General features: G+C 36.9%; 1 protein-coding gene across 8 annotated transcripts in view; it reads left to right on the top strand.

Annotated features, from left to right (window-relative positions):
• Positions 1-1,555: 1,555 nt before the first annotated feature.
• Positions 1,556-13,359, top strand: part of mark3b (MAP/microtubule affinity-regulating kinase 3b) — a gene marked incomplete at its 5' end in the record, with an annotated part of 61,084 nt that continues 49,280 nt past the window's right edge. For 3 of the 8 annotated variants that reach the window (XM_079375279.1, XM_079375278.1, XM_079375277.1), the window contains 3 exons: positions 3,054-3,657; positions 9,266-9,457; positions 10,026-10,079. In XM_079375279.1, coding sequence (XP_079231405.1) covers positions 3,607-3,657; positions 9,266-9,457; positions 10,026-10,079 — 297 coding nt within the window. Of the gene's footprint in view, positions 1,611-2,964; positions 3,658-5,782; positions 5,894-9,265; positions 9,458-10,025; positions 10,080-10,334; positions 10,905-13,359 lie in introns of those variants that run through there. The other 5 variants (XM_079375282.1, XM_079375280.1, XM_079375283.1 and 2 more) reach the window with 5 other exon arrangements.

Genomic DNA, 13,359 nt, shown 5'->3' with positions numbered 1-13,359 from the left:
ACAAAATCATAAGCCCTCAAAACATTCCTGGAACGTCTGGAAATTAAGTTCAAGTTCAAGTTGAGCTTTATTGTCATTCTGCTACATGTGTGGAAATGTCGTGTCTCGCAGGACCACGGTGCTACATACTAGTTAAACATAAGATAAACATACAACAATGCAAGTATAAGAGAAAAAAAGAGCATCTGACTATACATATACTATAACTACTATACCTAGTTGCCTAGACATACACAAACTGAGACTGTACAAGAACTTTACATATATACTGTACATGAAATTGTGCAAGAAGATAGAAATAAAAATTGTATATTGTACATTAAATTGTTGTGCAGATTAAAGAGAGATTTTGTGGGATTTAAGTAGGCTATAATTTATTTATTTATTTATAATTTTTTTTAAGTAGACTATACCTTAATTTTTAAATGTGTTATTTGAATATTTACTATTTGTATCAGAAAGTATTATCTGAGGTCATTTATTTTTGAGGGATTTTGAGGACTGTAAAATTAGTTTTTATAAATTAAAAGAAAATATTTAAAAATAATAATAATAAAATTCCCTCCATCTGGTCTTATCTCCTTTATTGCTGCTCCCGACTCTGCTTGTGTACCTCATTCTACACTTTTGCCATAAATCATAACCAAAATAAGAAATCCTCAGTTATGACCACAAGGAGGCAGTGAGTGATCAGGTATATTGAAGACATCAATCCAGCACTACACTAGTATCAGTCCATCAGTTAATTGCATTGTAAACAGGCTGGAAAATATCCAACATACGTTCTAACATTTATATTAATAAATGCATACTTCATAAATATTTTTGAAATTAGATTCAATGCAAGATTGCTTTCTCTGATGTTTGAGTAGGCTATTTTTAGATAGCCTACATTGAAAAATGTTCATGTTGTGAGTTTGAACACAGTTTTTATCACTCTTAAATTGTCTTAAATCAGGGAATTTCTGACGAAAGTTATGAACCCTTATGATTTATTATCATATATGTATTTTTTTAAAGTGGTCCTCCTGCCATTAAACTTGGGAAGAGGATGTTTGAGACTTAACCTTTTTTTGTGATCATGTGAGAAAGTTCCCTTAACTTTTTTGTTCAAGGAAATTCAATTTCACAGTTCAAATCTGAGCTCATACTGTATATATTTGGTTTCATTTCTTTCTTCATTAGAATAATGTGACAGCAGAGGATATGCACAACTAAAGACGCAGCTCATCCTCTTTCATATCAGAAACAAAAACCCCAGCAAAATAGCCTTTGTGGGTATGATATATGTTTGTGTTTGTTCAGACACCATCTGCCATGCAGCATGACAGTGTTTTGTTTTTACTTAAAAAGCCTTAAGCTCTATTTAAGCTTTTATCAACCTTGTACAAAAGAAACCTCAGTCAAAAGAATTATTTATTTTATTTATTTCCACAGTATTTACTTTGTTCTCTAATGTAGGGGAGAGCGGGGTAAGTTGCCACACTGTTCATAACTCCAAGACTAGAGGCTCTATCTCAAAAATCAAATAGCCACTTTGTTTGACTTCTTCTTCTATAGTCAACTTCCTGTTCACATGTGGTCAAGACTCAAGAGCACTCTAATCTGAGGTTAGCACAATTTTCTTATTTTTCGGCTTAAAAAGTAAAACATTTGCACTTTAAATTTTATGCAATACAACTTTGTTAGGTATGAATGTTAAAAATTATTATGTTGCACAAAATAGAGGAGACAATAACGTGTCTTTTGATACTTTAGCTGACCTGCTATGTTGAGCTAACCTTGAGATTTAGCCAACATTAGCACACATGTCAGTTTGGGGCAAGTTGTCTCGATGACTTTGGGGCAAGTCGTCACATGTGACAACTTGCCCCAGTACAAATAAACACATAGAACTGCAACCCCTTGAACATTCAAGCTGGCTTTAGGGTGGCTGGGGTTCAACCTTACAACAGAGATGTATTTCTGGAAACCAAGTTTGCACCATCTTATGTCAAAGATCGCCCCATTCAGAACCCTGCCCTGCCAGGCCCCAGCACCAACTCTGCTCTGCCTAGTTATGCTTCTGCTATGACCAGCTCACCCTTACCCAGCAATGCTATCCAAAAGCTGGCCCCCAAAAACCAGCTAGCAAAGGAAGAAAACGACGCAAATCAGCAATTCTTACTGACACGCCAGTGAAGCAGCAACTAGAAATAGAAAAGAATAAGGCTGAATCTAGCAAAAAGCTGTTTCAAAAGAAAGGAAAGCGAGGGGGGAACACTCTGTGTGGAGCCATTTTCAAACAGTCGTCCAAAAGAGACCTGGGTAAAATGTGTAAAATGCAACAAATGGGCCCATGATGCTTGCACCTCAGGCCAGGCAATGTATGTGTGCCAGAATTGTGTATGTGTGCCATTTGCTTTGTTCAGAGTTAAACATGTTAAGTTAAGCGAGTTATCTGCAGCATTCCATTCAGTTATCATGGATCTATGTGCAAGCCAGAGAACATTAAGTGGCAAGACAGTGGTCTTGCCACTTAATGTGTTTTTACTGAAATGTGTATTGTTTGGATTGAAATAATTGTTTTTCCAAATTCTCTAGGCATGATTGTTTATATTTCCAGTTCTGGTGCACATTCTCTATTCAAGTCTACAACTCCGTAATGAGACAAGATATGAAAATGTAATGAATACAACATATGTGCCCAAGACTTCCTTCTTTCATTTGGTATGACATTTATACCATTGTGATGTATGGTGCTTAGTAAATGTTAGATAGAGTGAAAAGTGTGACAACATATCCCGCTCTCCCCTACTATGGTGCATGTTCAAAAACATGGTAAAACATTCACTGACTTTTTCTAGTTACACGTTTTCCACATTCCTACATGTTCATGGTCACGACCGTCACTGGGATGGTCGATCTAACCATGGAGCACTAAGTTATTTTGCCGGGTTTTTGTGCTACAGGTACATTTTTCTCATAGTAATCACCCCAGCAACAACAAACAGCGCCGCGCCGGCCAATGAGCTTGTGCAGCCGCCTCTGTCCTCACTTCCTCCGGCTGCGCTGGGTTCGGCTTGGCACCATCAGCCAGCACGCAGCCATCTTGGACTGAGCTCTATCTGGACTGGCGTACCCCACGCTTCTGGATGGGAGGAATTTAATCAACCTGGAGTGATTTAGAGCAGATTGTCTGGAGCCAAGGGACGAAGCTGCGCATTCAGAAAGCTGACATCAAGATCCAGAACCGGTTTTAAGCGGACGCCCCCCTCCCCTTTTCCTTGTCTGAACGCTGTGTGCAGTTTCCGAGGGGCCTGAGAACTGTTGTGCTTGAGTTTACTATAGGCACTTCTTGCAAAGTTTATTAAAGTAATCTAGCGCAGCATATTGGTTATGACCTGTTGGTTGCCAGATCTTTGTGGGGAGTTGCTCCTGTTGTGCCGTTATGCGTCTGGATAAATTATTGCATTAATCTGGATCTTTTATTTGTGCTGGAATTTGATGTTGATCGAATCCATGATCTTCATCGGCTGGTGCCCGGCAGCTGTCCACCCTGCGAACTGAAGCTTGACGGACTTGGACTGCAGGAATCACTCACTTTGGAGAGAAAGACACATTAAAATGTCAGCTAGAACACCGCTACCTACAGTCAATGAGAGAGATACAGAAAACGTGAGTATGAATTCCATTTCTTTGTATTCCACAGCCTTCATTTGGCTCTAAATTCACACGCTTTTAAACTTTAGGGCGTATTCGCGCTGTTGATGATGACACTATCAGCGGGTTGTGACATTCTCTGAAGTTAGGGAGCTCGTGCTTGGACATCGTTTCATAGGCAGGTAGTGAGCTCTGTAGCCGGTGTGTGACTGACACATAGTTTTAAAAGAAATAAACATCTTCACTCCGCTAAAGAGCTGTCAAGTCACCCTCATGAGGTTTCCTGTAACAATATTTCCGTGCAGTGATGCAGTGTAGAGGTATTTCTGCAGATATCATATTATTTCAGCTATAGTGGTACATTAGTGTAGTGTGAAACATTGTTTTTGGTCGGGTGTAACTTTTTTTTTTTTGTACAGTGATACAGTGTAACAATATTTCGGCTTCAGTGTAACAGTATTTCGGCTACAGTGTAACAGTATTTCCACTACAATTTTACTGATTAACAATATTTCCACTATAATGATGTTTAACAATAGTGTTTCCTATACTGATACAATGTAACATTTTCTGTTACAGAATGATGCAGTTTAGAGTGATATTTACACTGTATTTCCACAACACTGATACTTTGTAACAATATTACTGCTTCAGAGGTACTGTGTAACAATGTTTCTTATCGTGTGAAACATTGTTTCTGCTCAAGTGTAATCATTTATCACAACAAAGATACAGTGTAACAGTATCCATTCCATTACAATTTTACAGAGTTACAGTATTTCAAATATAATGATAATTAACAATATTTTCAATACAGCATAACAGTATTTCCACTACGCTGATTTAATGTAACAGTTTTTTCCTGCTACAAATGACAAAAAAACAGTGTAGAAGTATTTCTGCTAGTGATGTTACACTGTATTTTACCTACAATGATACTTTGTAACAATATTTTTTGCTACAGAGATACAGTGTAACAATGTTTCTTATAGTGTGAAAAACATTGTTTCCACTCAAATGTAATTTTTTTTCACAAATGTGATTAAGTGTAACAATATTTAGTTTACAGTGTTACAGTATTTCCACTACATTATTACTGAGTAACGGTATTTCCATTATGAAAATATTTAACAGTATTTCCAGTATAGCGTATCAGGGTTTCCACTGGACTGACACAATGTAACATTATTCTTCTGTAGAATACAACATATCATTAATATACTATTTAATGTAATGTAATGTTTATGTTTATTTCATTCATGGATATTTTTTTTTCCCACAAAACTTACTTCATCATCCTCATTCATATAATTTATAAAACCATGATGAAAACATTGTACATTGTATTTTTACTACAGTGATACTTTTTCTACAGAGTTACAGTGTAACAATGTTTCCTGTCGTGTGAAACACTGTTGTGTTCCACTCAGAATGTCATGTACACCAGTGGAATTTGGCATCTTTTCAAAATTTAGAGACCGTTCTTCAGGTTTAAAGTTGTATAGATATATAAGAAAAGTGCAGGTGATGTCACCTTTTAAGTTTTTGTTTCAGCTGTAAGTTTTTTTGCAGTTCACATAGATAGTTGTAGTATCTGGTCATTTAAGAGCACAAATATTCCATGTGAGCAATTGATCATTTAATAGGAGGTCATAATTGCATACATGACATTAATACAGGAATTAAAAAAAAATGTTGCTTTAAATAGTTTTAAATTTAACAGCACTACTTGACACTAGTTGACACCGTTACATTTTGCAGTGATGTACAGTGTATAAATTATATTCATAATGATAATAAAAAACTGAAAACAGAATTTCGAATGCTCCACTCGTTTAAAATGCACTTTGAGTTGCAGTATCTATAAAAAGTGTTGTATAAATGAAGTTTATTGTGCTGGAGCTCTTGTGCGTCATTGGTTAGAAAAGGGACACACAGATAAGTGAGGAGACCTTACCTGCCTGATTATGCAGTCTCACCACTGGTTAGTCCTTGAGTGACGACTATTCACTACTTTGCTACACAGAGAGGGTTAGAGAGAGAGAGAAAACTCAAATCCTCTGCACCCGTCGGACATCTAATGAAAAGTGTCGGAAATGTTTTCATGCTCCTCTGAGCATCGGTTTGTGCCAAGCGATCAATGAGCTGTCAGCATCACAAAAACGGACCGACTGTCAGTTTCGAAGCCATTCAGATCGCCAATGCTAGAATGAAGGGCTCCCACTCTGTCAAGAGGCACCGCATAACTATAGTAAGTGCTAATTACTCATTCTAATTAGGCTGATTAAATTTAGGATAGAGGGAAAAGGCTGTTAGCAATGAGCCTTTTGTAATGTGCAAAGCCATTCAGAGTCAGAGAGGAAGCAGATTTGTTGACACGGGAAGGTTTTAATGTATAATGCAATTGAATCTGGTCCAGGCTGTGAGATTTTAGAGCATATTTGACAATTGATTAATCAGAACCACAGTGAATATTGTGATTAGCCTCTTAAAAGGTGTAAACCCACGATTGATTTTGTTGTAATAGTGGCTGCATCAGATATTGACTGAAACTGTATTGAAGACATTTAAAGTGAAACTATGTTGCGATCTTATCGGCAACAATAATGTTTTTATAGGTGGCTTGCCTGTTGTGATAGAGAAATATTACTCTGTGCTCTAGAATGTCCTAGATGTGAGCGTTTGTCCTAGAGGGAGAATTAGGACACGGTCTTTTTAAGGATCTCTCTTGGTCCTAAATAATGATTTTAAATTATTTTGCTCTGCAAACTTCAGTTAACATACTTTCAGACTTCTCGCTTGATTTTCTTTTTTAATTCAGTCATTCATGCATTTAAGATTTAAATGTTCAATCTCTTATTAGTTAAAAAACTGCACTGACTCAACACCTACTTTTCTGCAAATCACACCAGACTTTTTAAATCCCCCTGTTTAGATGGTAAATGTATCCTTATTTTATCTAATCAAGTTAACCAGTTCCTATTTACTGTGATGTTATTCATCAAATGAGTCTGCCGTTTATAGTTACAAACAATATCTGCCATATTACTCATTTTAGGGTTCAGTATTAGCCTGGGAACAAAGCTCAGATGAATCACATAAATTACAGGGTGGCAGAATGCTCTCGCAATACCATTAAAAATGTGCTTTGTGGAGCTTCTTAGCATGTTAGTGCTTGGCTTTTCTGTCATACTGGTTGGTTTAAAATAGCTCTGTGTGGTGTATCTTTTTCAGTTGTTTTACTGAATGCGACTTGCCATTTGCAGCACATTTCACTTATGTTAATACCATGCACAAGTTAATAGTTCAATATAAGACCAGAAGCATGTATTAAGAAGGCTCTCTTTAATAGATTGTGTTTATGGTCGTGGCTTGAGCACCGGTAATGGAAACTAGTTTTTAGTTCCACATATTGGGAACTGTTTTGTGAGCATTTCCTGCAATTGCTCTTGACTTCATTCTCTTATTCCTCATTATTAGCGTCCTTAGAACTAGGGTAACTGAATAACTAACAGCTTAATGAGTCCCATACTATTATTATGGTCATTGTATATATGATGACACATCTGGTTTTAATGTACCTACATGTCATCATGTATAATGATGATTTATGGCAAAAAGGGTTTCAGCAAGGACATATTAAATTGATCAGAAATGACAGTGAAGACTTTTACATTGTTAAAAAAAATATTTTTTTTTTTAACTAATTTATATGACTAATGGTCATCCCATAGTTGAACTAAAACCTGTGGAGTTTGAATGTCAAAATTAAGTAATCTTGAGCTAGATCTTCTAGTACTATCCAATTTTGTAACAATTAAGGTCTTTTCATGACTGGAATAGCATGACTCACAGTGATGCAGGCAATATCTTGTCGATCTGTCTCCGCTCAGGTGTTGTTTCAGTCTCCATCCACATCATACATCATTTCCTGGATCCCTTATTGAGAGCTCTTGTTCATTTTTCTTTATCACAGCAGCATGTAACCTGTTCATCTGCATTGGATATTATTAGTAAGATGTCTATTGGAGTTCTTGGGCTAATTTAAGTCCCTCTGTTCCAGATGGACCGGCATGCTGCTTGAAAACGTATCATAGATGAGTCCTCTCTGTTGCGAGCCTGTGGTGTCATCTCTGCCTTTTGTTTGCTCAGTGATGCTGACATGTTTAATAGTTTTCTACAACCATGGCCACTAATTATCATCGCTCATCCATTACAGTTATTGATTCAGTGAGGTAGCTGGGTGTTTTTGTCTTTTGAGTAATGATGTTTGAGATGTTAACATCATCATTAGTGGAGCTGAGCTCACTATTTTACATTCTTATAACTTTAAACAAACCGTTCACCCAAAAATGTGCTGAAATGTTACTCGCTCTCAAGCCATCCAAGATGTAAATGAGTTTGGTACTTCATCGGAGAAAATTTGGAGAGATTTAGCAATACATCACTAGCTCACCAGTGGCTCCTCTGGAGTGAATGGGTGCCGTCAGAATGAGAGTCCAAACAGCTGATAACAACAGCACAAAAAAGTAATCCACGCAATGTCTTGTGAAGTGAAAAGCTGCGTGTTTGTAAGAATGAAAACCATCAATACATTTTCAACTTCAAACCATTGCTTCCAGCTAAAATATGAGTCCTGTTTTCATAATGCTGCTTTCTTCAGTGAGAATCTGAAGCAGGAGAGAAATATGCCCAGATCAAGCACCATTTACAAGCTAAAATATTCCAAAAAAGAGGACAACATGACAGCAGCTTCATTTCACATGTTATTAATTGATGGACTGGAGTTGTGTGGATGACTTGTGGATTATTTTGATGTTTTTATCAGCTGTTTGGACCCTCATTCTGATGGCACCCATTCACTGGAGAGGATCCATTGATGAGCATTGATCAGTGAGCGCTTAAAATTCTTAACTTATTATTCACATAAAAAAACTTGTATAACGCTGGTGTCCATTTCTCGAAAGGACAAAATATTAGTTATACTTGACTGGCAGGAAGATACTTTGTCTTCAAAATCAGCAAAAACATTAATTTTGTAAAAGTACCCTTCTCCATTTCTAAAAGGATGCAGCTCCAGTATTTTTCAGCGAAAGAGGAAGTCAAAGCAGAAATCCAGGAAATCGTCTAACATTTTGTCCAGATTACTTTATTTACATATCTCCCTTCCTATGAGTGGAAACTTTAGAGGCACAATACTGTAGCTCACACAGATGTCAACTGAAACTCTTTGACCAGCTCGGTTCACAGATATATATCCTTGATGGGAGGAAATGAAGATATTTCCCGTGGTGAAGCTCCTCTTTGAGGTTGTCGGGTTCAAATAGCTTCATGCAAACAGGACTACCACAACGAATAAAGTACACCGAGATCTCCAAAATGTGTACAATTTTAGATATAACTTTTTAAGACAATGATTTTAAAGGCCTCTTATGCTCACCAAGGCTGCATTTATTTGATCAAAAATAATAAATTATTATTAAAATAATAATAATATTGTGAAATATTACAATTAATATTAACTGTTTTCTATTGTAATACTTATTCCTGACATATAGACCTCAAACCTTTGAAAAGTAGTATACTTGTCTTTACTAATCTTCTTTTTTTCATCTGTCTCCAGCACACATCACACACGGATGGGCGGAATGAAGTGGCGTCCCGTCCCGGGCGGTCAGGGGCCCGCTGCCGAAACTCCATCGCCTCCTGTGCCGATGAGCAGCCACATATCGGCAACTATCGGCTCCTCAAAACCATCGGCAAGGGCAACTTTGCCAAGGTCAAATTGGCACGACACATTCTCACAGGGCGAGAGGTGAGCTTCATGAAGATCTCAATGGAGAACTTTTGGTTTTTGCACAATTTTGATATATATATATATATATATATATATATATATATATATATATATATATATATATATATATATATATATTGCACAGTTTTCTTTTGTATGATAACATTTTTTACAGTTAACAAATTTTTATTTTTATTTTTTACAATTTTCAGCCCAAAATCTGATTATTGTGATGCAAATTTATCTCTGTAATACAGTAATCAAGTAATCTTTTTTTCTTTTTGTTTACATACAAATAATGTCATTGTGCAAAAAAAAAAGAGAGAAAAAAAATGGTCTTTAAAATATCTCTAAAATAGAAATAATAGGAATAAATTGTATAAATAATAAATTAACAATAAATTGTGTCTCTTTTCTTTTGATTTGAGGATGAAATACGATCTAGACTTGTTCCTGAATGCTTAATGAGATTCACTATGATGTTGAGTTGAGCTGCAGAGATAAAATCATATTACAGATGCTCTTTTACTGACTTCATTGAACAAGGCTGTGAAATAATTTTCTTCTTCTTTTTTTTTTTCTTCAGGTGGCCATAAAAATAATTGATAAGACACAACTTAATCCTACCAGCCTTCAAAAGGTAAACATTTCAGGATTACTGCAGGGCTATAAAAATCCTGTCCCCCTCGTTCTCAGTCTCCCTATCATTTACTGGTTTAAGGACAAGAGTGTGCGAGAATGGAATCCCCTTTTGTCCTTCCAGAGCGAATTAAACATTAACCACATATGTAGATAGCATTACTGTATTTCTTTGCAAGTGACTGTTGCCTTTGGACCGCTTGTTTTATTGCCTGATTTTAAAATCCCCGTTGTTATCTTTTTGATTTGACATTAGTTGACACATCAGTTTTCTTCAGCACAAGATGCAAACCAAAAATCAAAGGGACTTCTGTTCAGAGTGGTGCATGATGGGAGAGCAGTAGCTGATGGAGGAACCCTCAGTGGACTTGGATTTCAGAGGCAGCTAATAATAGCAGGAGCTGAGAAATCAGAATGAGAGGCTCGAATAATAACTACACACATGCAGGGTGGAAAGCAGAGCGCTTAGACGGGACTCTACTTAGCTTGGGTCTTCTGGAGTTTGTCATTTCTGATGTTATATTTTGTGCCAAAAAATGGTGACCGGCCTCTGTGGGTTTTTTTCCCTCTGGATGGACCATATAGATCACATTGTCACATTGAGGCCAATGTGAGGTGTTGATGTTCTCTTCCACTGGCTGCCCTTTTCCCTATAATTAGCTGGCACTTGTTTTTCCAGGCCATTGATTTAGGCCGTTTTCCATTTGAGCCGATTGACAGCCCATGGCTTAGGTTGTGTCTCTGGAGGGAAGGTGGTGATCGGGTTTGGGCATAAGGGGAAAGACTGAGTGTGATTGAGCCCCAGTGCGGCCCACTGCGACTCCCAGTATGTATTTCCAATTAAGATGTCATGTCCTCAGTAACCGGAGGTTGATTAATGAAGGTCTGTTGGTTAGTATTGAATAGCATCTCTCATTGTTTGGTTTGCTTTACATTGCGTTTTTAATTGAAGGCATGAAAGGAGGAACTCATTTGCAAAATTTTCTTTAAAGTAATGGTGGAAAAGAAAATTTTGACTCTAATCTGGTCATCTATCTATACTGTATATTAAATAATGACAACAAGTTTACTTCAAATTCATTAAAAAGATTATCAAATGGATACAAAAGGTGGGAACATCTGTAAAAAAAAATCCCCATGGCTGATATGACGGCCTACTAATCATATTAAATATGGCTGGATATATAATGTTATATACTACGGTTCAGATTGTTTTTTTTAAGAAATCAGTACCTTCATTCAGAAAGGACACATTGAATTGATCAAAAGTGACAGTAAAGATGTTTATAATGTTATAAAATATTTCCTTTGTAAATAAATGCTGTTCATTTGAAATCTATTCATCAAACAATACTGAAAAAAGTATAACGGTTTTCATAAAAATATGACACCGCAAAACTGTTTTCAACATTGATAATAAGAGATGTTTCTTTATCACCAAATCAGCATATTAGTATGATTTCTGAAGAATCATGTGACACTGAAAACTGGGCTAATGGTGCTGAAAATTCAGTTTTGCATCACGGGAATAAGTTACATTTTAAAATATATATTTAAAACAGTTTTTTTAGAATTGCAATAATATTTCACATGACTACTGTTTTTTTTTTTTACTGTATTTTTGATAAAAGAAAATGCAGCCTTAGTGAGCATAAGGGAGTTAATTAGTTAGCTGGCGTTCGGGAACAGGGCCACACCACAAACGATCACCTGACTTCCCGAACCCTCCATATATATCGGGCCGCCTCATACCGTACTGTTTGTCTCTTTCTCTCGAACCCACCCCTCCCTCCCTTTCTCATCCATTCAGCCAACCTTATCCCACATTCTCTTTCTTTCAGGTTGTATCAGGGGGTCCTAATTGTCTGGTCTAAATATATGATGGAGATGGTACCCCCACCCTGAGTCTCTCTGAGCCATCAATTCTAGATGCCCTGATCAACCTGACCATCATCCCATTCCCTCTACCCCTTCATCCTCTTTCTACTCTTCCCCAACACTCTGTTCAACGAACTATTTGATAGCTCGTTTGTGGTGTGGTCCTAGTTAGTTAACCATAAAAAATATGACTAATTTATTCTAAATGCCATGATTAATGTTAGTTCAGATGTTGGCATTTGATGTCAAATTATTTTAGTATTTTTCAATCATAGCTCAGCCCTTCATTTGTCTTTTTTTTGTCTCGACCTCTGCAAAGATGTTTGCTATCTCTGTCCATAACTCATGTCAGCAGCAGTGTGTGATGACTGCTTGTCTGTACTGCATAGTCCTGGACAGGAGGCTGAGTCATTATCAGCGCTGATTCAGAACCTGCAGCCGTTACTCACTTTCACTGCTTGACATTTCAGAGCTCTCATATCTCATGTCTGATCTTTCATATTATTATGGCAAAAGAGGATGTTGGGGTATTGGTTTCTGAATGGGTAAGATGCTACACTGCAAATATAAAGGTTGCAATAGGTGCAGTTGAAGAACTGAGTCCTTAGAGACTTTCCTTGCGAGTCGTTTTGGATAAAAACCTCAGCTAAATTACAAGTAACAAGGTAGCTGCACTCCTCCTCACTTACTTTCTATAGAGACCAGGGTTTCTCAAGCAAAACTGGGTCACAGATTGTTAAATCTTCCAATTGACTGGAAGAACTTGTATTCGGTTCTGGTTTCAGCTTTATCTTTCTATATTATCCTATTTTTCACTTAAGCATTAGATTCAGTCTCAGGTGCAAAAACAAGCTTTTATAATGGCAGTTTATCTGTGCTGGGATCTTTGGCGAAGGTCTTGAGTGTTGCTTGTTGGGTAAGTGGATTGTTGTTTTCTTCTCTGGACTTTCTAATGAGACCCACATGTGGGAGTGAATGGGAAGCGATGACCCCGTTTGGTTAAATAATTACATCGTCGGTACTGGACGTCAGTGGAGGACTGGCCCAGACAATGGCTTTGATGGGAGTGCTGGAGTTTATCTAAATGTCTGACCCATATTGTTGTAGTCCGTAACAGTCCCTCCACCAATAAAGAGGTTAATTGTCATATTACTATCTATATAGATTAGTTTATTAAAAGCATACTTCACCTGTCATTTGCTTGCCCTTATAAACCTGTATGACTTTATTTTATCTGAGGAATACAAAAGAAGATATATATTTTTTTATAAGCCTGTCTGTACAATGAAAGTCAATGGGGTCCAATGTTGTTTTGGATTTCAGCGTTCCTCGAATTGTTTTCTTTTGTGTTCCACAGAAGCCAAAGTCAGTCATACAGGTTTGGAAGATCATGAGGGTATGAA

The sequence above is a fragment of the Barbus barbus genome, assembly GCF_936440315.1.
Source record: "Barbus barbus genome assembly, chromosome: 24".
NCBI classification, from domain to species: Eukaryota; Metazoa; Chordata; class Actinopteri; order Cypriniformes; family Cyprinidae; genus Barbus; species Barbus barbus.
This window is presented reverse-complemented; position numbering and strand designations above follow the sequence as displayed.